The 26,609-nt window shown below is 47.9% G+C and overlaps 1 protein-coding gene across 2 annotated transcripts in view; it reads right to left on the minus strand.

Moving 5' to 3' along the window:
* Positions 1-26,204, minus strand: part of LOC134540080 (uncharacterized) — a 146,904-nt gene extending 120,700 nt beyond the window's left edge. The window contains exon 1 of one of the 2 annotated variants that reach the window (XM_063382542.1): positions 26,102-26,204. In XM_063382542.1, coding sequence (XP_063238612.1) covers positions 26,102-26,125 — 24 coding nt within the window. In that variant the 5' untranslated portion in view covers positions 26,126-26,204. The remainder of the gene's footprint in view (positions 1-26,101) is intronic. The other variant, XM_063382544.1, reaches the window with a different exon arrangement.
* Between the last annotated feature and the right edge of the window lie 405 nt (positions 26,205-26,609).

Genomic DNA, 26,609 nt, shown 5'->3' on the forward strand with positions numbered 1-26,609 from the left:
ATGATTTTTTATTTTTTGCCCTCACCGGTTTCGAACCGAGGACAGGAGCGGATCAAATCAATATGTAAATTAATGAGTGATTTATTTAATTTATTTAGGAACTTTTCCCGAATTTCTAGCTAAATAATTACGGATTTTCAAGATGGCTTCCAAATTTCAAGATGGCGGGTGTCACAGTAATAAATTATTACTGCACTCTAGCAGATAAGAACTAAACTAACATGTCGTCAGCGCACTCTAGCGGGTGAAAACAAGATGGTGGTCTCCAGCAACGAAGACAAGATGGCGGCTGTCACGAAAAAGTGCAACGGTGGTTTTAATGATTTTTCATTATTTAATTCGATTAGTTAATTTTTTAATGATTTGTAAATTTTTTCCCGAATCTCTAGCATTAAAATTACGGATTTTCAATATGGCGGATCCAAAATGGCCGTCGGGGTCAAGGTCAAGGTCAAAGGTCGAGGTCACATCCTGATAGAGGCTTAACTGTTGCTTGAGTTAAGAATGCTTAAGCCTCTTTCAGGACATTTCTAGCTGCTGGGATTTTTACGGAATAAAACGGATAATTTTTCCTTGAAACGGGAATTTTTCCATCGAAAACGGGAAATTTTTTCTTAAAACGGGAATTTTTGAGTCATTTTGAGTAATTTTTGAGGAATTTTGAGGAATTTTTGAGTCCAAGATGGCCGCCGTGACGTCACAATCCAAGATGGCGGACCGACAATCACAATCCACATCATGCATCCTGTTTCAGGAGGAACATTCATATACTACTATTGACGCCAACCATTAGTGCTCCTCGAATCCGCACAGACCGCTATGGCGCGTCCCCGCCTCGCTGCGAGCGTGTGCGACGTGAACGCACCTGGGTGCAGGGTGGTGCAACGCCTCGAACATAAGCTGCCCTGCCTAATCGACTGTCGTCCGCGCGATAGTCGACCACGGGGGGTACCGTGATGTGACCTCATTATCTGGACATTGTAATTAACTTTCAGCTCTCTTGAAAACAATCTTAATTGAGTAACGACTATGGTTAAATGTTATTGTAATTCTGGACTTTAGCGCGATCAGGCGGCGCGCATGGCCCGGGATTACTTTTGCACAGACAGGTTTTCGCGGGAGCGAGGCTGGGGAGTCGTGCGGACGTCACAGCCATCGCCAGTTGATCACCGCCCTCCAAGGAGACTAGTCGCGGGTCGCCCGCGGAGCCTCTGACCTCCGCCCTGGTCGTCCCTACCGGAATTGCGTGAGTTTTAAACCCTCAGCTCCGAGCCTCACGGACAGCCGGCTAGTCGACCTGAGTTCACCGATAGTCTTACCTAATTTGAGCTCATCACCGGAACTCCCTGTGTTACGTGGATCCCTGAACTGTGTGTATAAATTCCGGAACTGTTTAAGGTTAGTGTAGTGTGAAGTGTGCACGGAACATTAGGGTAGCGCGGCACAAGCCCATCAGAAACTTGGCCTGTAGAGTCCCGCTCCCAGTAAGCGGACCATGCACGACGCAGTGCATGTATAGCGTGCCTTGTAATAAAACACTCTAAATTGAGCCTCCGCGCATCTGTTACAACGCCCGTAGTATAGCGTCCCTGGTGGCTAAAACAGCCGGGGGTAACTGACGGAACGACCCTTACTGCCTGCCGGCCACGTGCACCCTTAACATCACCTCGGCAGAAGGCAGAAGGCGTCAACATCTACAGTGACTAAAGTTCTCCAAAAAAAATATAAAAAATCCACACGGGTAAACATAAGCAATGAATGTCGGCGATTACGTGAATACATGGGTATTATAGTGTAAACTGTAAACCGTTATTTTTACACAAACCAGTAGGAAATAAGAAACATTCCTTGCAAGGTTAATTCAGGAACATCCCTAGTATATGGATCACATGCATTCCTATTTATCGTGGGTAAATAATGGATAGTGGCGGCAGCGTGAAAGCGCAGGTATTGTAATGCAGAATATATCATTTTATTTTTTTCTCAAAGTAGTATGACTTACAAAACCATACCTAGGGAGTAATTTAGGGACGTGTGTAGTGTTTAAAAACCATGTTTTCCGTTTTTTTTCTTTCTGTTCTAAAAAAACCGCGAGGTCCGATAATTACTTAATTGTTTTTAAATATTTGGGCACCATACTAAAAATATATGAAATGTTTAGTTATATGTATTTACGGGTTTATTAATATTAACTCTCAATCTAAAATTGCCTTTAACTCGTGCTTCTAACTTGGTTTGTGATTGGAATTACATATAACAGATTACAGTGTGCCCAACACAAGAAATTACACTAAATCTGCAGTTTGAATATTGTCTAGCATTCGAGAATGCTAGATACTGAAGGAAAACCAGAATGAACAATTTTTAATATTATGAAATCTATGTTTTATTATGCAATGAACTACCTAGACAAGAAAAATTAATTTCAAAAAGTTCAGAAATATGCCAGGATTGCTGTTGAACATGAATTAGTACAATAATTAAAATTACCTTGTTTCAACACATAACATTTTAATTTCCCAATTGGTTATCTCATTTATTTGCTGTTAACATAAAACGATATCATCTGAAACCACAAAAGTTTCAAAACTTTGACTGAAATGTCTTGTCGCAAATTGTATCTATTCAATCACACAAAATCTCAGAACACAAAGTTAAAATCAAAATTATGTGGCTAACTCAATCAACAGGATTATGGAAAAACATATATTATCTGTTGTCTAGGGATACTTCTGGCAATGTAAAATCGTGAAATCGTGAATCTAAAGTTAAGGGAAAACTCTGAATTCATCCAATTAAAATTATTATCATGACGAAACTAATTGGAAAACTGAGACTGGAATACACATACATTCTCAATAGTATCACCACAGTATAAATCAGTTCCAATCAACCTTACTATTTTAGAGACTTTCATCAGATTGGCAGGTCTTAATCTTCAATCAAGTCGACGATCGTTCTTTCAATACTCGCCTAGAAGATCTGCATCGAAGCACGATAGTTTGGGATGTAGAAGTAGACAGCAAATTGTAGTATTCACGGAACAGCGACTGTTTCAATCAGCTGTAAACGTGGGCTTCTCGGATGTAGCAGACAAGACGAAAACATCCATGGATGAACTCGACGTAATCATATCTTCATAATGATGTAAACTTATTGTCCTGTAGTGGACTCCGTCTACATTACGCACTTCCAGACGAGTTCTTTCAAATAATAATTTTTGTAGACAACGAAGTTCAGGCCTCTTCTTGTGGTTTAGCCTGATCATAACTTAACACGATGAAATCAACGTCCGCATCGAACAAATAGTTAACTTGGTGACGATTAACTAAAGTAGTGGGAAAAGGGGGCTCCTGGCTCAGGCATTCGCAGGTGGAGCTGGTAGAGCGGGTCAATGGCCGACCTCTCTGACGTCACGGCAACCATTTTGGACTCAAAATTACTCAAAATTGACTCAAAATATAAATTCCTAAAAAATTCCCGATTTTGAGGGGAACATTCCCGTTTTGAGGGATAATTTCTCGTTTTAGTCCTCTAAAATGCCAACGGCTTCGAAATTCCTAAAAATAGCTTAAATTCCTTAACGACTAGCCCCTCTAAGCTGCTCCTTGACAATTATAATGACACGACCGCAATTTTTGAATTATGATGTAACTGTTGCAATTTTTCGTTATGACCGCCATCTTGAATTTCCGTAATTATTATCAGATTTTAATGGGAAAAATTTAAAAATACATTAAAAAATTAATTAATTAAATATATGTAAAAACCTGTTCCACCATATGTTACGATAGACATCTTGGATTCTAGAACCGTTGCACATTTCTTTATTCCTGTCATCTTGGACTGCATGACATAATCGTTGCACATTTCATTACAGACACCATCTTGGATTCTAGAGCATTGCCCTTTTTGTTATGCCCGCCATCTTTAAAATCCGTAATTATTATGATAGAAAATCGGGAATTTTTTTAAAAATTATAAAAAAATTAATTAATCAAATATTAATAAATATTATTTAAAACACGAACTTACATCGTTGGTTTGAGCCCAGGGAGAGCAAAAATAAAATAAGACATCAGGTGCTTCCTCTACAGAAGCCGCCAGCAGACTGACCTCCCACCACTAATGCCAAGGTGTGTGTATATATAAATATATATGCAGCTAGTATGATGTCATGTCCGCCATCTTGTTTTCTTCTACTTGAAGCCACCATCTGGTTTTCGTCTGCTAGAGTGCACTACCACAATGTTAAATTTAATTTTTGTCCACTAGAGTGCAGTATTAATTTATTATTACTGAGGCACCTACCATTTTGAAATTTGGGCACCATTTTGAAAATGTGTAACTATTCAATTAGAAGTTCAGGAAAAAATTCCAAAATTCATTACAAAAATCTTAAATTAATATTCTGATTGATTCGATCAGTTCCTGTACTTGGTTCTATCCCTGGGTGATGCAAAAAAATTAATTTTATCTAAAAATAATGATTTAAATAAATATGATGTATAGACCTAAAAGCAGCTTAGTTTCATTGAAAACCAGCCTCCAGTAAGCAATTATGACCACCATCTTGGAAATGTGTATTTATTGACCTAGGAATTCTGGGGGGGGGGGGGACAAAATTTATAAAAAAAAATTACTCACTAGTACTTGATCAATAATTTAAATAAAAAATGACAGGTTTGAAAATAAAACATCACAGGTTCTTTTACAAACATAATTTTATTACATGATTTATATTCTACAACAGAAACACTTGCGAAAGTTAAGAATCTAATAAACATTTAGTTTTGCATCAGTGTGAAATGACATTCTCAGCTCCAATCGGTTTATACTGAAAGAAACCAGCCAGATCCTTTACTGACATAGTCTTCCTCTTCTTGACAGAGTTTCTGGACATCGTGTTTAAAAGACTGCTTCACATCGTTAGAACTGTAAATTACAGCAATTAATGTCTTAAAAGCACACTTCTTCACTTTGTTCTCGAAAGGATACGACTTACCTTATACACAGTTCAACCACAAGTTATATTTCGAAGAACCGTTTGTTGCTACATCATCAGTAAGCTGATTGATAATGTTCTGCCTGATATTGTCAAGAAAAGTACAAATGTCCTTCGACTCGCTAAACGTATTCAGATAATAGTAGTATTTCAATGTTCCACGAAATGCAGACTGTGCAAGTAGAACCCATTATCATTCACCGGTTATGCACCGATTACAGTCTTGGGTTTAATGTCATGTTCAGGCCTCATAGCAACCGGTTGCTGAACATCTGTTTATGTGCCTGTACGCTCACGAGTCTCCAACCTAAACTGAAGAAACGAAAAGTCTGCTGGTAGTTCAACGGTAGGCACACGGACGTTACCTTTACATTTTTTCGCATGCCGTCGCAAACTGTCAATACTTGTAAACCAAACATAACACTCATCGCAGCGTAACTTTATACGGGAAGGATTCTTCATACATTTTCTCCGCTCGTGGCTTCTTACATCATGGGAAAATGCGAACGTCATATCGCAGTAGCTGCAAGGATGCCTAGTTGATGAAGAAGAACCTTTCAGACCTGAACCACATGATGATGTTGATGCAGTTGTATCAACTCCCGGTGTACTCTTAAGCGAATCCATTAATCGCTGTTGCAGCGAAACCTTTCTTTTCTGTCGTAAAGCATGACTTCTGTATGTCTTCATGTGCGTTTTCATATTATCTTTTCTGGAAAACTGCTTATGACATTTCTCACAGCCAAACATTTTGTAAGGGGATTCTTAGCACATTTTCTCTTCTCGTTTCGTCGAGCATTGCTGTTGTTTGAGAAAATCTTGTCACAGTAACGGTATCGATGCTCGATAGTTTTTGTCGAATCACCAGCCATTGAAGTCACCATCGAGGGCGAAACAGTGTTCATCGTGGTGCAGTCAGCACTGAAGTCATTAAGATCTCTTCTGCTGGTGGTACCAGGACTGTTGAAGTCTCCTCTAGTGTTGACGTCGACGTTGCTAAAAGGATCTGCGCCACCATCGTCGTCGCTGACGACAGGGTTCCCATAATCGATGGTAAAACTTCCATCGTGTCAGACATTAAAGACGGTAAAGATGTCATATATTTCACAAGAATAGAAGAATAGGTAATAACGCGACTTATGCACCAGATGTATCAAACTAGATGATCCTTACACCACCGCAGCCAGTAAAAAAACAAAAAGTCCTTTCATCTGGGACTCGCTTATATGCATGCAACCGGTCGAATAATATGCTAGTCAAAACACGGTTCATTTACAATAATACACTAGTCAAATCAACATTCAAAAAAAAGAAAACTAAAAAAGTAACACATTTGCAAACAAATTTGACAAATGAAATGACCACGCAATGACCACACAATGACCACGAAATGACCATGCAATGTCCATGCAATGCACAGTACACACAGTAAACACACAACGAACACACAGGAACACACGTTTAACGAAATGACGCACCTTTTGAAGCACAATCAGCGAAAAGGAAGCACAATCAGAAGCACAATCAAAGAAGAGGAAACACAATCAACGAAATGGAAGCAAAATCGGAAGCACATTCGTCATAGAGGAAGCACAATCAACGAAAAGGAAGCACAACTGGAAGCACAATCATAAAATTGAGAAGCACAATCAACAAAAATGTAGCACATTTGGAAGCACAATCAACGAAAAGGAGGCATAATCGGAAGCACAAATAAACATAAAGGAAGTACAATCTGAAGTACGATCAACGTGAAGGAAGCACATTTGAAAGCAAAACCAGAAAAAAGGAAGCGCAATCGGAAGCACATTCAACAAAGAGGAAGTACAATCAACGAACATACAATACACACAGTACACACAATGTATGCACTGGACACACAATGTACAAGCATTGACCACGCAATGTACACACCAAACACTAAATGCATACACCGAACATGCAATTTATACACAGGACACGCATTTAAAGAAAATGACGCATATTTGGACGAAAATTCTACAAAAAGAAAGCACATTTAACGAAAAGGATGCAACTTTGAATGTAAATTCGAGTACAAAGAAGTACATCTAATGAAAAGGAAATACATGTGCATACATTCGAATCAGTAGGATGCGATCGTCAATTTACGATAGGATATTGTAGCCTCCTTAGAACCGTGGTTCTAGAAAATTACATCAGCGCGCACACCAAAAACACACAAACGCAACCTCGTGCTAGAACGAGGATGCAGAGGGTTTACTACGAGTTTGGTTTTAACTGTAGTAACAGTTTAGAAAAGTACAGATCGTAGTGTGTAGGACAGCATTCGTGGTGGGGAATTATAAACAAAATTCCAATTACATACCTTTTTATTCCAATACACTAGGCCTAACAAGGCTCGAATTAAGACACAAATGCAGGTACTACACAGACCACTCATTAAAATACTCAATCAAGCAAAGAAAATGAGCATCAATAGTCAGAGTAAGAGTAGTAAATACAGTAATAAAAAATTATTACTACATATCACTAATACCACTGGGCAAAAAAAATCTAGATGCCACACAAAGCGTACACAAAAGTAACTTGTGTCTACACCAATCGACTGGCCTCAGTTAACAAGACACCTCGGTGGTGCGCAATCGAACCTCGAGACACACATGTCTAGCAAATAACGCCACCACCGGGCAACATGTGAGACAAACATACAGAGCTTAAACGAATACATATACTAAACTATACTCGAGCCCGCGAGCAAGAACATCATGTGGAGAAAAAACGACCAAAACAGAATCTTTAACTATCCAAGTCACATGCGCAAATCAGACATCACGTCCCTGAGGAAACCAAACAAAATTAAAGGAATCAAGACCACAAACCAATCTGGGCTGAAGTGAGAAAATCCGGGCACGGCAAGAAAAAAAACGTACTTTACATGGGAAGTGTCTCATACGACACAAAGAAAAATTGCTCACAACTGGCAAATAGCATCCAAGTTATGTCACTGTGCACAGCCCTCGAATGAGACAGACCCCGCCTCTCTGTACTCACGCAAATTAAACTGGCTTGTGGTTCCTCCCAGTGGCATCTCGTCAGGGCAAGCAAGACAAGCAGTGCTTGCCCAGGCAGTTTCCAGACATGGTATTTTTTAAATAAATATTTTATTCAGAATAGTATTTTACTTTGGCTCGTGCCGTTAGGTGTATGTATTTTTTACACTATCTTCTTGGGACCCAGTACTGTGCGCTGTGCGCTATAAGAAAAGAACTCGTTGACACACAAAACATGCTGTTTTAGAAGCGTTGCTAGGTTTAGAAGCGCTGGTAGGACCGCTTTCAGCAGGAAGGCTGCTGCAGTAGTTTCCTTTCTGAAGGGGGGGGGGTGGCATGGTACAAAGATTCAGGGAGGGGATTGGCTGTAAAAACACGTGGTAGAAGCTACGAAGGTAGCGCTTTCTTGCTGAACTGAAGCGAACATGGCCGAAGCAGACGGTGGAATTCTTCCGCCGACCGCTTCGGCTAAGTCCGCTAGAGTTCGGCAGGGCAGGTGGCGAGGTCGCGTTTCAGTCGGCGGTCGTCTCTCGGGGCGCGCGCATCTCTCTCGTGGGCTGTTGGCTGGGAGTTCCCTGCGACCTATTGGGTAACCGAAGGCTGGCAGTGCGTGTTGGTTTTGTGTGCGTGCTGGGGGCGGCCTAGCAGCGCCAACTGCTACCGACCGCGTCCCGCGGGTGGCGGATACGGGATCCCAGCTCGAGAGTTGCAATCTCTCTGGGGTGACTGAATAACCAATAGCAGTCCGCGGACCAATGGCCGGCCTGTGGAGTCGTTATTACGACTATCGGGGTGAAAGGTAGCCTGAATGCAGCTCGACGCGTGGCAGAAAGCAGTTCCGTCGGCGAAGGCCCCGCAGGGGAGCTCGATGTGCCCTGGATGCGAAGTGTAGACGAACTGCGGGCTGGAACTTGCGGAGCTGTGGACTGCCGCGCGCGCAACGGAACTGAACAGCATCGTAACTCTGAAGGAAGAGATGGCGGCGCCTTTAAGTTGGGGCCCTGTTGGAGCCAGTGGTAGCCTGGGCGGCGCGACCTTCAACCGTCCCGGGATTTTGGAGGAAAAAAGGGTCCGACTCGCAAGATACTTAATTCGCCTGAACGACTTACCCCCACCCTGGCTTGAAAGGTTGTTGGCTTTTGACTGGAAGAAGGAAGATGAAGATGGCGCAATGTCATGCTGCCTTTCGCCCCGTGCGCCCGCAGTGGGCTGACGAGTGAAGTCGCCCGCCCCTGGGGGCGCATGTGCCCCTGGTTAATAATAACCCAGGATTACCCAACATTTAAATGCGGGTCGCAAGGCCCAAGCACCCAACTCCAGCATGGTTGATTTTTCAGCCCCTCCAACTCTTCTTACCTGGACCCTTCTTCCCTCTTGTCCAGTAGTTACCTGCTTGCTTAATGCATGTTAATTGATCCCCGCATGGTTAAAAACCCGCATGGTAGAGTGTATAGGCTTCGGCCTGAGACACACTTAGGTCCTCCCCTAACCTGGACCCTCCCCTTACACACTTAGAATAATTTAGGATAGGAAAAAAAATCGTGGCATTTCAGGAATGATTGACTTGCCAGTTTCTTGGTACACGTACCAGTTAACAGAGTTTCTGATCACGTATGAAGATAATTGAAGAGGTGGATTCCAAAAGGGGCTAAGTCAAAAATTTACTTTTTCCAGGAAACAATTTTTTTGGTGTGAATGTGTATTTTGATAATGTCAAGTACAAAATCCACATAATGCTATTGTTTTACATTAAGAACATGTTCTCAGGCAGTTATTGTGATTATGAGTTCAATATATTACCTGTAATTAGGTTAATAAAACGGAACATCAGTGACTAAGAGCTATTTGGAAAACTTGTCAGTGACTAAGAGCTTTTTGGAAAACTTGTCAGTGACTGAAGACTTTTTGAAAAACATGTAATTGAAGAATATTAGTCCTACCAGATTGACAGGCCTAAGTGTAATGTTTACATAATACTGAACAAAATATGTATGTGCACTTATGCATAGTACAAAACAAAAGCAACAATATCATCTTTAAAATGTGTCAAGTCTTTTGAGTGAACATTAAGGTTACAATGTTTAAAGAAATGGCTCTTCTTCATCATATAGTACAATATTGTTGTCGTTATCTCCTTCTACATTGTTAGTCAGAGCAGTTTGGTAAAACTGTCTTGCACATTGACTGAGTGAAACAAACTGCAGAAGTTTCTTTACATATTGTCGCTTCTTTTCACTAATATGGTTTTCTGCTGGCGAAACAGGAACGTTTGTGTACGCTTCTTTCAATACTGTACGTGATTTAGTCACCTTGACTGTTGTTGGCAGACCACAATATATGTTTTGAATGTCAATATTAGTGTCATGCATTCTTGAGTAGATGAGAACACGTTGATCACGCATTTTAAAGGGAAGTCTTTTTACTATGGCCTTCTTTGAAGCTTCCATAAAGTTTGAGACCACCCAATATATGCCTAACACATTTACTGTAGCACCCGTCGCAAATACCTTGTGATATTCACTAGGCTCTAATATTGTTTCTTTTTTCCGTAACTCCTTTTCAAATCTGCCAAATACTCGGTCAGGGGGCATATAGCTATGACCTCTGATTGGAAAGTAATGTTCTACTTTTGCAAAGGTTCTTGATTTGGCAACGTAGTTGAGTAAGAACATCATAACATTGGTGTTTTTATTTTGCCCACTGCAGGCATCTGAAAATAATCTCAGAGCCAAAAAGATTTTTGGTACATTTGCCAATTTTTTCTCAAGATTTTCCAAAAAATGACTCAATGCCGAACATACTTCATTAGAACCTCGACCACTTTGGTCTTCAGTCCAAGTGTACACAGATGTGTTGGAAGTGTTTTGTTGGTTTTCCATCAAAACAAACATCAAATTGTACAGCCAGATTTGTCTGGCATAAAAGACCTCACCAATGCTTAATTTTGGCAGTGGTTGGTTTTGTTCCATGTAAAATGAAACACTTATTATATTGTTTTCTTGTTTCTTCACGATTTCATAAAAATTTTTTAGCTCTAAGAGTATGTAGCCTATACTGAGTCATTAATCGAGCCTTTTCAGCAAGGTCACGTGACGTCTTGATTTGGTTCTTAGTCTTGTAACAAAATGAGCGCACATCCGTCTTTGGGCTTCCGAAGCTGAGATTGAAGTTGTTTTGAAACACCTTGAAAAACTTAGATAATGAAGCAATTGGTTTGTTTTCTATTTTTTGGTTATCTTTCCACATTCGCCACAACTTTTTGATAGAAAGTTCAGGATTAAGATAACCACGAACACTTTTTCCTCGGCCATAATGGCTTTCATTGCATCTGAACGTTTTAATGTATGCAATCATTGAGTCTTTTATCGCAGTGTGTTTGGGATTTAACCTAGCCCCACCACGCCTTTCATGTGGGCATTCCCCATATACTTCCATGTGTTTGCTTAAGGTGTTTATTCTTTTACGAGAAAATCTCGTTACAGACAAAAACGTTTTGTTACATACATTTAGAATACGACCGCTTGTCTGTCGTATGAAATATTTAGTAACGGTACGGCTTCTGGGCTTATTTTTGTTTCTGGGCCTACGCTGTTTAGGCTCTTGTGCGACAATATACTTGAAAACAAAGCTATTCTGTTCAGCAGCTGTTTTGTGTTTATAGATTTTGTCATAAAATGCACTTATATCTGCTGTAGACAGCAAAGCAGCCTTACAACTATTACCACCTTATTTATGCATGCATGCAACCAAAGGAGCACCATGGGCCTCACTGCTGTTTCTGGCAAACTTTTTACGGTTTTTAACCCTTATCTTCATTTCTTGCTCGTTTTCTACTTCGTGTACTACTTATATCTGTTACAGAACATGTGCTATCTTGTAGTTCACTTACATTAATTTTGGCATTTACTTATACATTAACTATTGACAAGACAAACCAACACAATAACAATAATAAACAGACATAACCTCTATGCAGTACAAAACCATGACAATACTTTCACCATAGAGTAACTAATACTTGTTTATGCATGCGCATATCGGTGCATGACTAACCAAGGCTTGTTTGGAAAACACTGCTGACTTAGGACGTTTTGGAAAGAAACCCAGATTTAAATACCGCATAACAGCTATAACTTAAGCGCTTTTGGAATACCTGTTACAGCCATAGATGCGAATAGTAAAAAGTTAGTTATTCCACATATAAACACAAAATCGCTGAAATGTGACTTAACCCCTTTTGGAATCCACCTCTTCAATTTATTTTGTGTTGGTACGAAAAATACCAAGATTTAATTTTTACTATTCTAGTACATTTTTATGAGGTTCTTCTCTTTATTTTAAGTACTTACTTTGCCATGTGTTGTATGTTTATATATTTTGTACCAGATATCGATGATACTACACTCCCACTTAGTATATAAGTAATGTAGAGTAGGTATTTTACTATCAGAATAATGTAAGTCAAGCATTATTTTTTTAAAAATAATTTATTTTAAAAAAAAAGTCAATTTTTCTACCTGTGGAATAGTCAATGTTCAGTTAATAAAACTACTTAAATAGCACCATTTTGTACCTTGAAATCCATATTTTCCCGGGGGAGGGCCCCCGGACCCCCCCCCCCCCTTCTAGTTTTGATGTGAACGGAGTTGTTGCTTCCCCTCATGCTAACCTCACGCCTCGCCACTGGTTCCTCCATACGTTGACCCAGTGATAGGCCACACACACAAGATGTGAAATAGTGAATAGTGAAAAATATACTAACAAAAAAAACAAATCCAGCAAAGCTATACAAGTTAGTGCATTCAACATCGAGAGCTAAAAGCAAGAATACATGAAGGATAATTACAAGCTAAGCCCTAGATTGACAAAGTTACGATACTGTAGATGCATGAAGCTAGATGCCGAATTAAAGGTGGAGAATTTAAGCATGATGGCGGCGAGAAGCTAAGTGAAGTTAACAGCCCGAATCATACTAGACGAAAGAGGTTACAAAATGGCGACACTGCCTTAAATAAGCATACACAACTCCCCACTGCGCAGGCGCAGAAGGGGAATTTAAGAGGAAAAAAATTGCAAGATACATACATGTCACTATGACAAAAGGCCTGGAGAGGAGAACGGTTAGTGTGGTAAAGGGGGGGGGGGGGGGCGACTTGATGATAGCAAGCACGCGGACTTCAAAACACTCCGCTGCAATATAATGCCTCCAACAGTCATTGACTTCATCAGTCACTGTCTCCAACAGTTATTGGCACCATCAGTCTTTAGGCTCCAACAGTCTTCGGCTTCGTTTGGCTCCAACAATTTTTGTTTTCAAAAAGTCTTAGGCCTCGCTGCTATTTGGCCACTATACTAGGAGGATACGAAGCTACGACACTACAGCACTACAAGAAGGCATTTTGAGACCGTGTATGGTCACGAGACGTTAATTGAAGATTCTACACGCAAACATTTAAGGACATGAAGAAGTTTACCTTTCATGTTAGCGGGTAGGAATAAACTGACAGCTTGTGTCATCACGACTCATAGATAGGCTACGGCTGTGTGCGGCAAAGACAGTGCAATTTCACACTAAAAACCATAGACAAAGTGGAGACTTCATTCCAACACAACATCGAATTCAGTGTTACCAACTCCGGATTCAAGAAGAAGAATAGATCCCGGAAATCGGTTATAAATATATACATATATATACATACATATATATATATATATTGACGACTGTCGTCGTGCCCCCATAGACTTAGAGGCCGTTTCTGCCCACCGCCGGGTACCTGAGGGGGGCTATTTCCCCCTAACCCCTCTGTGCAGTGCAGTGAGTGCTCCGTGCTAGGGACGCCACCGCGTGCGCCCTAACTTCGCTTCTGGACCGCTCAAGGACGGACATCTTTGTATAATTATTTGTAAAAACTTAACTTGTAATTGTGTATTCAAATAGGGTAGTTATGTGTTTTGTTTGAATCGTGTAGCTTTGTACAGGGGCCGCGCCTGGCCCGCAGTGGACACGCGACCCTCCGTGCAGCTTTCCCCCCTTCCCCCCTCCAACACTCGCGCGGCGCTGCGGCCGCGCGGGGCGGGGAGGCGGCAGTCGCCGCTTGGCTGCCGTCAAGGGAGGTCCTGTATCGCTGCGCTCCGCGAGTCCGCAGGCCCTCTGCCACGCGCGTTGCTAGCGTCGCTACCGTCGTTTCGGTTAGCTCCCACGTTCGACATCTTCAGTCGCGGGGTAGTGCACGTTCGTGGATGACCTGCAATTTGCGTTCGTTCACGGCGCGGCGGGGGACGTGTCCCGTAACATCGTTGTGGGTCAGGCGCGCTCAGGGAAAAGGACTAAATAAAACATCTTGTAGACTAACAGCGGACGTTTCCTGGTTCGATCTCCACTGCCATACTCCTGCCCTGTTCATCACCTCCCCCTCTCCCCAGCTCCAGGTCCCGACCACAGTAGGCACGAACCCCACCTCTCACTGAGTTAGTCGGCCGAAATAATTACAACCTAAATTCATAGTCGCATGTCGGGGATCGGGAAGGAGCCACGGCCTGGGGACGACATATGGCGCCCGACTAGAGTGGCCAAGGTGTAACTAAAATTCGCCAAATTCGTTGAGTAGCTCGGCGGAGGCTGGAGTAGTGAGTACGTATGGCAGGACTCGCGCCCGGCTTCGCTAGGGAAAGCGATAGGGGCGGCCTAACGGAAGGGGGCGGCAGAACCCGCTCCCTTTGTTTGCGAGGTGAAAGTGCGGCATTCCAGTAGTGCGGCATTCTAGTGACTTGGCCGCATGCTCTTCCCCCGCTTTTCTTTTTTTTTCGGGTAGTGCTCTCCAAACAAGAGGCAGTTTTTTCACCCTCCCTCCCGACTTGTCCCGCCCGCCGCCGATGCTACGGCCCGCTGCCCGGGTCGGAACCACGAATCGCGTAATGCAAGACTGCGCGCACATAACTATTAACATGGAGGACTTATGCCTGGGACTGCCGGAAACCGCGCGCGGCCATCTGCCCGGCCGAGGAATATTCTTACCTGTACTGCATGTGCCAGCAACGCATCAAAGCCGAACACCAGGCGGACAGTGTAGAGGACAGAGCTAGTGCGCGATGCGCAGCAGTACAGTGTCACGGGCGCCCCGACGAGACCGCACGCTGTCACCAATGCGGCGTCATTAAACATCGTGCATGCACTGATGCACGAGAGTTTTTGAACTTTCGTGGCGGCCTGTTTATGTGCGGAGGGTGCGAGGAACGTACAAGCAAGGCGGTTCACGGACAAGTGTTGCCGATCTCCTGCATCGCAAGAGGACCAATCACTCTTCCAGAGTTCGCTGGGCAGACACACGAGGACCCGTGTTTATTCACACGTGTGTGTCAGGACAAACTGACGCGCTACAGCATCGCGGCTGACGAGTGGACGGAGCGCGTCAGCGGCCAATTGCGAGGCGAAGCCCACGCCTGGTGGCAGCAGACGGGCGAATATGACATGGACTGGAGCGACTTCACTCACCGCCTCGAGTCGCGGTTCAACGACTCTCTCGCGCGCGCGCGATGCCGGCGCGAACTGTTTTGTCGTGCTCAGACCCGCGGCGAGAGCGTGGAAGCCTTCGTGCACGAAAAGCTCCGCCTCCACAGACGCCTCGCGACGGGCAGCCGGTTTGGGGACATGCTGTCCAGTATTGTCGAGTTGCTGACTTCGGAGTTACGCCCGTTTCTGCGGGGGGCAGCCGGGGGAAGCCTGGACAGTTTCCTCACACTAGCACGGGACATAGAATAGGACCTCAAGGCTGCGCAGTACACGCGCGGCCCGGTACACTCCCGGCATGCAGCACCGCCTCCCACACCCTTGCCACTAGAGGACGCACGTGCTGTCGTGCCTTACTTCCGCCCACCCCCGCAGCAGAGAGACGCAGCAGGACCATCATGAGGAGGGGGCTCATCACAGTCGGCCCCCTCAGACCCGTCGTGGCGCCAGACGGGTCGGGAGGAGAGCGATGAGCGGCCACCACGCTGCCGTTACTGCCCGACAGAGGAGCGACACTGGCACCGCTTGTGCCCCACAAAGGCCGCGCTGGAGGGAGCGCGCGAAGGAGGCGCGCCGTCGGCGGGAAACGCGGAGCCGGGGGCGGACAGACGGCTGGGCGCCGTGCCCCGGGGCGTCAACTACCAGCGGAACCAGCGACAGAACTAATCCACCGATTATGGCATCCGTCGGAGACCCGGATGCCGCCTGCGGAGCAGGACCGAGCGCCGTCGGACGACGGCGGGGATCGGGCGCGGCCTGAGCCAAACGCCCCCGTGCCGGGGTCGCCATCGGTACAGAGGAGTGCCATTCCGACTCCCGTGGCCTCGACACCAGCCGTCCAGGGGCCAGAGGTATCTCTCCGGCGGCCTGCCACCGGCGGAGGAGCTCACCGAGGGGACGACGCGCTGGTGCCGGAGCTGCCAGTGGAGCCTCTCCTGGGCTCCCCACGTCTGGATGACATGGTACTCGCGAGCGAGGTGGGCCAGGTGCCGGTCCACTTGGGGTGAGGAACCAGGGCTACTGCGGATACCAGTTCGTGCCGACGACCGGGAGATGCTGGCCCTGGTGGACACCGCAGCCAGCCGATCCTTTGTCGCGGCTCACCTGGTCGCCAAGGAGGAGGTGGTACCCCGCCCGGAGCAGGTGCAGCTGGCCATCAGGGACACCAGCATGATGGCGAGGGGCACCACCCAGGTAACACTGAACATCGTTGGTCATGTCAGTCGCATCGAGGCCTGGGTGGTCCCCGACCTGTGCGAGGGGCTGATCTTGGGGGCACCATGGCTGCACGAGGTAGACGCCGCTGTGGAGGTGCGGGCCGGACGGATACACTTCGGCACCCGCGGGCGCTGGACGGTGTATGGCATCCACCAGAGACTCCCTTCCCCTCCTCTGTCAGTCACTCGCCTGGAGGACCTCCGGCACAAAGTCCCGGCAGAGTATGCTGAAGCCATCAGTCGGACCCTCGAGTCCCGACCTCAGGTATTTGCGGCGGCGGACCGGTTAAGGCGCACGACGATGACAGAGCACAGTATCCCTATGGTGCCGCACCACCCGCCGTTTGAGAGGGTGCATGGGTTCGGGCCCCGGGAGCGCGAGGCGATCCAGTCCCAGGTGGACGAGATGCTGTGCGACGGGGTCATCGAGCCCAGCACCTCCCCATACAACTCGAGGGTGGTGCTGGCCACTAAGAAGGACAGGAGTTTACGCTTCTGCGTAAAATTTAAGGCCGTCAAAAGACTGACGATCCCCGCTCCCCCCCCCCCCCCGCAGATCAACATCACTGATGCCTTGGCCGGGCTGGGGGACGCAAAAATTTTCACGATGCTGGACCTGAAGTCGGGCTACTGGCAGGTGCCGGTATGCCCCGCCGACCGTCCGAAGACGGCGTTCACTGCGCCAGACGGTCGGCGGTACCAGTTCTGTGCCATGCTGTTCGGGCTCATGGACGCCCCGGCCACGTTCCAGTCTATGATGGTGCGCGTCCTGGACGGGTACATCGGCGTCTTCGCCAGTGCCTATCTGGACGACGTCATCGTCTATTCTGGGACGTGGGAGGACCATGTGCACCACCTGGCGCTGGTCCTGGAAAGGCTGGCCAGACACGGACTGACTTGTGCCCCGAACAAGTGTCACATCGGGGCTGAGAAGATCGTGTTCCTGGGGCACCTGGTGACGGTGGAGGGGTGCCGTCCGCGTCCTGCCCAGCTGGAACTAATCGAGGCGAAGCAGGCGCCGAAGACCAGGAAGCAGCTCCAAAAGCTTATGGGACTGCTGAACTGGCTGCGGTCTTTTGTGCCTGACTTCGCGACGATCACGGCCCCGATGACTGACCTGTTGTCGCCGAAGGCCAAGTTCCGGTGGACGCCCGCCGCGGACAAGGCCCTGCGCCAGGTCAAAGACCGTTTCCGGAACTGTCACACGCTGTCGCGACTGAAACCTGACCAACCCATCTTCGTCCAGACAGACGCCAGTCAGGAGGGGATGGGTGCGGTGATGTACCAGGTGGACGGCGACGGTGTCCAGCGTGTGATTGAGTACGCCAGTGCGAAGTTTGGGCCAGCTGAGAGGAGGTACCACGTGAACGAGCAGGAGTGCCTGGCAGTCGTCTGGGCTCTTCAGCGCTATCGGCACCACCTCGAAGGCTGCTCATTCACGCTTAGGACCGACAGCCAGTGCCTTCGCTGGTTGGACTCCGCTCAGGGCCGGAAGTCCAAGTTCACTCGCTGGGCCATGCTGATTCAGGAGTTCTCGTTCTCGATGGAACACGTCCCGGGACGGGAAAATCAGCTGGCCGACGAGCTGTCCAGGAATCCGGATCCCACGAGTGTGTTCCGCGACGACCAGGGCTGGGAGGAGGTGCTTCCCCCGATTCACGAGCCCGTCGTCGAGAACCCGGGGCCGCGGCCGTGTGAGTTGTATGCGCTGCCCGGCCCCGCTGTCCCCGAACCAGTCACGCCACCGGAGATGCTAGCCGACTTGCATTCGCGGGTGCGGGCGGAGCAGCTCCGAGACCCAGACACCCAGTCCCGGCTGGCCGAGTGCGGGGAGAAAGAGATACCGGGCCACCGGAGTCTTGACGGCATGCTCCAGACCAGGGGGCCGCACAAGTCGGGCAGGTGGCGGACCCACGTGCAGCCAGAGGCCAGGCGGTGGGCACTGTGGTACCTGTACGACCACCCCCTGGCAGGACATCCCGGTGCAGAGCAGACACTGCGGGAGATCCGATGGACATTCTGCTGGCCGGGGGACGCGGCGGATGTATGTCGTTATGTCAGGGCCTGCCAGCGTTGCCCGGAGCGGAAGTCCCGGAGACCCGATGGCGAGGAGCAGCAGGTCCCAGGACGGCCCCGGGATCCCTTCCACACTGTGGCGGTGGATATCATGGGGCCTAACCCTCGCACGTCCCGCGGCCGGCACATTATCGTGGTGGTCACGGACGTCTTCACCCGCTGAGCGGAGGCGTTCGCAGTGCCAAACGTGAAGGCCAGCACCGTGATTACCCTGCTTCAGCGCAAGTTCTTCCCACGATACGGATACCCCGGGGTCCTGCTGGCAGACAACGGGGCATTGTTCGTGGGGAGGCACTGGCGTATGTCCTGTGAGTGGTGGGGGGTGGAGCATCGCACAACGGCCACCTACCACCCGCGCGCGAATCCGACCAAGAGGCGGAACCAGGACATAAAGACTCAGCTTCGCATACGGTTGGACGCGGACCACACCTAGTGGGACCTGCACCTGCCGACGTTGCTGTACTGCCTGCGCCGACGGACGAACGTGGTCACGGGCCATTCCCCCGCCGAACTGGTACAGGGGCGCAACCTCGTCCTGCCCGGGGAGGCGCAAGCACTCGCCGACACTGACATTACACCTGTTGACGAGCTACGTGACGATGCCCGACGACACCAGGAGCTCTTCCTGGCACGACGAACACTCCAGACGACCCGTCCCCCTGGTCGGCTCAAAGCAGGACAGTGGGTGTACGTCTGGTGCCACCATCTGTCGTCGGGCGACAGGGGGTTCTGCGCTGGACTGGCGCCCAAGTAGTGGACAGGGCCGCAGGAGGTGGTCGCTCGTCTGGGGAGCACGACGTACCTCGTCCGTCGCGCTGATGGGCGCACGACGAAGGTTCACAGGGACAACCTCCGACTGGCGGACTCGACCGACGATGACAACCTACCGACCCCTGTACCCGCCAACGACCCGGCGGAAGAGCCTGGCCGGGCCTTGCAGTACCAGGCGATCCCTGAGGGTGGCCAGGTGGGGGACGTCGGCCTAATTCAGGAGCCAAATAGGGGAGCGATGACATCCTACGCGTCAGACGGAGGGAGACCACGGGGTGCGAGCCTGGACGAGCTGGAGCGCCTCGTGGACACGATATTCCGGGACGACGACGATGACGGAATGCGCAGGTCAGACGTCACCATCGAGGATGTGTCCGCCGACGACACCGTCCCCGGGGACCCGGTCGCCCTGAACGACCCGACGGTGACCCCCCCTGACCATGGTACAAGATGCCGATGGGGGTGCACCCGCCCGTGGGAGCGACGGCCGGGGGGCGGGCCGGTGACTACGAGCGACACGACGGCCGACGAAGTGATGGTGCGACTCCTCAGCGGGGAGAGTGACGTGGACCGGGCGCAGCCCGTGGTGCTTGACATGCCCCCTGAGGAGACGACGATGGCGGTGCACGCGGGAGACGGGCCCGAGGTACGCCGGCCCACGCACTGCGTGATGGCCCCTCGCTAACTCCGGGACTATGAGTGGGAGGGGCAGTACAAGTACCGCGACCTACGACGGACGGACAGGGGTGGACTGCGCTGCAGCATCATGCAGCTGCTGCCGCGGTTCGCTCGACCTCAGACGAGCGATGAGCACACACCTGACCGAACTAACAACCAGACTCGATAGCGCCTGCCGGCCTGAGCCGACGTCTGTGGGCAGAGCGGCCTCGGGGAGAGGGGGGGCATATGACGACAGTCGTCGTGCCCTCATAGACTTAGAGGCCATTTCTGCCCACCGCCGGGTACCTGAGGGGGGCTATTTCCCCCTAACCCCTCTGTGCAGTGCAGTGAGTGCTCCGTGCTAGGGACGCCACCGCGTGCGCCCTAACTTCGCTTCTGGACCGCTCAAGGACGGACATCTTTGTATAATTATTTGTAAAAACTTAACTTGTAATTGTGTATTCAAATAGGGTTGTTATGTGTTTTGTTTGAATCGTGTAGCTTTGTACCGGGGCCGCGCCTGGCCCGCAGTGGACACGCGACCCTCCGTGCAGCTTTCCCCCCTCCCCCCCTCCACCTCTCGCGCGGCGCTGCGGCCGCGCGGGGCGGGGAGGCGGCAGTCGCCGCTTGGCTGCCGTCAAGGGAGGTCCTGTATCGCTGCGCTCCGCGAGTCCGCAGGCCCTCTGCCACGCGCGTTGCTAGCGTCGCTACCGTCGTTTCGGTTAGCTCCCACGTTCTACATCTTCAGTCGCGGGGTAGTGCACCTTCGTGGATGACCTGCAATTTGCGTTCGTTCACGGCGTGGCGGGGGACGTGTCCCGTAACATCGTTGTGGGACAGGCGCGCTCAGGGAAAAGGACTAAATAAAACAACTTGTAGACTAACAGCGGACGTTTCCTGGTTCGATCTCCACTGCCATACTCCTGCCCTGTTCATCACCTCCCCCTCTCCCCAGCTCCAGGTCCCGGCCACAGTAGGCACGAACCCCACCTCTCACTGAGTTAGTCGGCCGAAATAATTACAACCTAAATTCATAGTCGCACGTCGGGGATCGGGAAGGAGCCACGGCCTGGGGACGACTATATATATATATATATATATATATATATATCGATTATGTGAACTGGTATGAAGATCCCTCTAGAACATTCTAGAATCATCTTTATTATTAAATTAAACCAGAGAATTGGAGGGGCAATAGTTGGGAAGGGGGAAGATAAAATGGGTATATAAGCTCGGAGGTTTTGACTAGTTAGGCATGGAACAGCAAGACCATCACCACCAACATTATGAGACATGAGAGAGAGAGAGAGAGAGAGAGAGAGAGAGAGAGAGAGAGAGAGAGAGAGAGATCGACTGCATGAAAGGTGTTTTGGAGAGCTAAGTATTGGTAGGGTTGTATTTATCTGTTATGAAATGGCCAGTAGAGTTTGAATTTTTGATGATGATAATAACTTTGATAGTGTGTGTAGTGTTTGTTGGACTTGTGTTTTTTGTGAATATGATGCACCTGTTTAAACTTAAAGTGTTAGCAGTTTTTTTTTGTTTAGGTGCTCATAATGTGGATTTGGCACTTGTTCTATTTTCTGCACCTCCCGTGCATTTTCTTGTTTGGTGGCCATATTGTTTTCAAAAACTTGTTTTAGCGCTCTAAAGACCTTGCCTTATGAGTTGGTTAGTAATTTTTTTAATATTGGTAAAGATATTAAACATTCAAATGTAGCTTTCTAGCATAGAACTTGTACCAAAGAAAAATATAAAGGTAGATATAGTATTTATTGTGTGTAAATTATAATATTTCGTTGGACTAACTAGTCATCACAGATATGACTATTTTTGTACTGGAAGTTATTTATGAGATATGTTAAAGATTAACAATAAATGTTGGAACAAATTTTATGTGTTTGGTCAATGTTCTGCCACCTTACACTTTCAGCATAGGTTTTATCCCTTTGTTTGAATATAATATGGAGGTTAGGCCCCATCTGGGCAAGTGTTTACCTTGTGGAAGGTAACAAGAGTTGATGCTTGCAGTGGGAGTTGGGACTCTGATGGGGCCTGGCCTCATTTCTGCAGGGTTCGCGGTAATATTCTGGGTGGCAAACTGCTCCATCACTAGGGCCAGGTGACGGCAGCGATCCCCCCTCATTTCCAAACAAACATCGTCGAGGTAGGCTATCATAAACTGCCCTATGTAGCCATATAGGACCTGGGGAATCATAGCCTGCACTGCATTGCTCGGAACTGGAAGCGCCTGCCATCAGGCACGGTGAATGCTGTCTAGTCCCTATCTTCCCGCCTGTTCGGCACTTGCCAGAAACCGGACCTCAGGTCCAGGATGCTAAACACTCGAGCCCTACCCAGCCCGGCTAAGGCCAACTCGACACTAATATGCAAGGGTGGCGAACTGCTGGTTACTGCGTTCAGCGGCTGGAAGTCCACATAGAACCAGAGGGACCGGTCCTTTTTTGAGGCTAGTACTTTACCGACATTGTAGGGACTATTCGAGGGCTTTATGATGCCATTCTGCAGCATTTCCATGACTTTATCGTGGATTACTCGTTGTTCGCGAAAAAACTACCTGCTTGGGGGGTCGGCCACAGCGAACATGTCCTGCCACTCGCAAAGAGCCCTGTTTACCCAGTCTTGAAACTCCGGGGGAATGTTGTGCCGGAGGTTGGTCAAAGTCAACACTTCACCATGGTGTGGGCTTAGTGCTCCAGGTGGCACCAGGGAGGGGTAGTTGAACACATGGTTCACCCCTGTGTTGACCAGGCCGGTTGTGGGTTGGTTCTTCACTTCCACTGGGATGCGGAGTAGGTTGTCCGGGGTTAGACTGATCTGTCCAAATACCAGTAACAGGTTGCTTCCTGATGGAGCAGGGAAGGGGGTTTCTACTTTCGCCTCTCCTGCGACCCATTTCCAGGAGGCGGTTGTTGTTGTGGTTGTAGTCGCTGTTGTGGTTCCCGCCTGTGGGTCGGCTGGCATCTGTGGGAAGTCGCTATGCCAGTGGTGTTTCCATTGGGGGCAATCTTGATTGCAGGGAGAAGGGCAATTGAAGTATGCTGTCCCCGGTGGTGGGAACCTTGACACGAGATGGGCCACCGGTCGCAGTGGCACCTTGTCAATTTCCCGGGTAGGTCGTGGTTGGGAAGTTGGTGAGGCCTGCAGGGCGGGTTGCCTGCAGAGCGGGTTGTCTCCAGCTGCTGGGTGTTACATGTTCTCCCCTGTGTGCTTCAGGTGGTTGTCGGTGCCAGACATTTTTAAGGTTGCATTCAGTCGCTACCACCTGCTGGACACAGTCTTCTACTGTCGGCAAGTGGCTGACTCGTAGGAAGGGCTGTAACTAATCCTGTAGTAACATGGTGACTGTAGGTAGTGTATGGATGGGATCATTATCTGTTGAAATTAGTCTGAACAGTTGCAGTTTGCTCGCAATGAAGTTCTCGACCGGTTCTCCCTCCCACTGTGTGGTGCCGTAAACCTTTGACTTGTACTGTACTAGAGGTGCTCCGGTATTGAATTGTTTCTTAAATGTCTCCTTGAACTCCTGCCACATTATGTCGATCCTCCCACACAGGTTTCCACCAGATCTGGACGGTACTGCACAGTTGTTTGCTGGTCGTCCTTTGGTAACACACAGCATGCCATTCGAGTTTCACACTGTTGCATGTATGCCTCCGGGTCCTTAAGTAAGGCTCCACCAAACTCTGTTAGTGTTAGTCAGCTCATCAGGAATCAGGATGGGGTTGTCCAGCCCAGGTAGGCCAAGGTTGGCAACTCCCTCATATATGTCTTTCTCCCCATGATGTGGCATGCGATGTTGAGGGTTGCATCTACTTCGCTGTTTGTCTTTGTTCCCGTTTCGCGCTTAATGGTGTAGACAGGCTGCGATTTTTTGGGGGTTGTAGGGGTTGTGTTAGTTTGGTTCCTAGTTTTCCTCTCCAGATGTTGTCCCAATTAATCTCCCACTGTTGTGTTACTGGTTCGCTTTTACCTTGCACGAGGCTTGACTTCGTTGGGCAAGTGCAACTGTCCCGACATTGCAAGGGGCTTATCAGTATATTGGCATTCTGTGGTCTGAGGCATTTCAGACTCACGCCGGTATTTTACATGGCAGCATTCTGTATGTTTATGCGGGGGAATAGGTTGCACACTGTTGCTCTGCTGACATCACTCAGCTGTTCACTCACCGAGTCGCGGCCTCGAGGGCGGGAAACTGGGGGGAAGGAGGGCGATGCGTGAAGGAGTGAACGCGAAGCACACGGGTGTGGGGGTGTTTCAAAGCAAAGAAGAGAGAGGAAGTGCTTTTAGAAGGGTGGGGGATGCATGAAGGAGGGTGTGTGCAATGCATGAGGGGGAGGGGGGTTGCGAAATGTAGGAGAGAGAAAATTTAAGTAACCACTAGGGGTGAGGGTTCCTTTGTCGCCTCGCTCAATCGCTGCTTCGTCTGACCTCGGTTCGCTAGCCCATCCAAAATGGCTGTTTTCTTGTTCATTGGCCATTTTGCATTGAATTTCTGTCAATTTTCTTGATTTTGTTCTTGCATTTTTGCCACATGCAGGGGCGCCATTTGCCATCACCCGAGGGTTCGGAACCCAGGATGAGCCCAGTGATTACTGACAGGGATTATTTAGTAGATTTTTTTATGAGAGGATGCAGGCTAGCCATTGTGGTTGCGTAAGATGTCAGCTCCAGCATGGATGACTTGACTCTCGGCGATTAGTAATTTATTGACTTTTTGCAGCGAAACAATTGTATGGGTTTACAAGAGCTTCCAAATAAAGCCTGCTCGTTTGCACTGTTATTTTCCTCCGTGGGATGGAGCATCCACCCTTAGCCACGATCTGTTGTCTACTGCCTGGCGGCGGCATCGCGAACTTCCTCCATGCAGGCCGCGCCAGTGGGATCCAGTGCTGACAGGATGGGGACTGGGCATTACCACCACAGGAAGTATGACATCAACTGAAAAATAATTTCTTAATATGATTATTTTGATTCTTATGTAACGAATGCTGGGCTGCAGGTATACACTCAAAAGTAAATAATTAAATTAAGGCCTTGGAAGCGTCAGCCCAGAAAACAAAACAATAACAATAATAATCACAGAGGTGCCCAGACGTCGTATAAAATAATTTTATTTATAACCTCCTAGCAACTCTAGTAGGCTATGTGGATCGGGGATAAATAATAATGAAATAACAAGACTGGTGGTTTGATTTATATAAGTGCCCTTTTTACTAAAATAATTTACCTTCTTTTTTTTATCTTTTAAGTACACTGGTATTAAAACATATTGATTACAAAATGGAGGGAGCCCCGGGGCAACAAAATACATATAAAAGTAACACAATAATACATCTTGAACTTAATACTGGTTTTAAGTTAGCTCGCAGGCTCAAAAGAAAGAAACAATTACATTGAAATTTAATTATATCCTGCGTCCTGACACCGGAGGTTTCAGCAGATTAAAGTCCAGAAGAAATCATTTTGAGTAGAAACTTGGAGATAAACTCGGAGTTAAACTTGGAGTGGAGCTTGCAGCTAATTTTGGAGCTGATTTTGGAGGCTGATTTTGGAGTCTGATTTTGGAGTCTGATTTTGGAGGCTGATTTTGTAGGCTGATTTTGGAGGATAATTTTGGAGGCTGATTTTGGAAGCTGAATTTGGAGGCTGATTTTGGAGGCTGATTTTGGAGGCTGATTTTGGACCCCGCCTGCAACCAAAGTCCCAAATTACTTAGACTGGTTAAGAGGCGTCTAAGCCTGGGCAAGACTATGCCCAGTGAAAGGCAAAAAAAGGGGGGGGGGTGGTAGGGATGACGACCACTTACCCAAAACAGCGGAGTGAAGTTCATGTAGACTGCCTCCAGAAGCAGGGAATCCAGCTCGCGGCACGGAAGTTCTCGGAAATCATGATTAGAGAAAATGAAATAATTTAGATTAGCATAAAAAAAACTATTGCGGGCAGTAAAATTTCAAAATAAGAAAATTGAGGCCTCTATGACTTGACGTTGACGTCTACATGACGTAGTTAGTGTCAAGTCTGGGACGAACAACGGAGATTAACTCTCGCGGATCGCGACACGTGGTCCGCACAGACCAGATGCTGCCCGCCGAATCTTCAAAAAATGGCGTCGGGGCGCCTAATTAAAGGAAGCAACTGCCTCCAGCCCAAGAAAGGGGTGGTGGTGATTACCCGAAGGTGTCTGGAGATGCCCGAAGGGGCGAAGCAGACTGCAACATGTTCGCTGCGCTCTCACGCGAGTCGTAGGCGAACTAAAATCGCAATCGCACTGCGATTGCTGCCAAGGTCGATTGCGACAAGCTGTCTCTTATGGG

This window comes from Bacillus rossius, chromosome 16, assembly GCF_032445375.1.
Source record: "Bacillus rossius redtenbacheri isolate Brsri chromosome 16, Brsri_v3, whole genome shotgun sequence".
Classification (NCBI taxonomy): Eukaryota; Metazoa; Arthropoda; class Insecta; order Phasmatodea; family Bacillidae; genus Bacillus; species Bacillus rossius.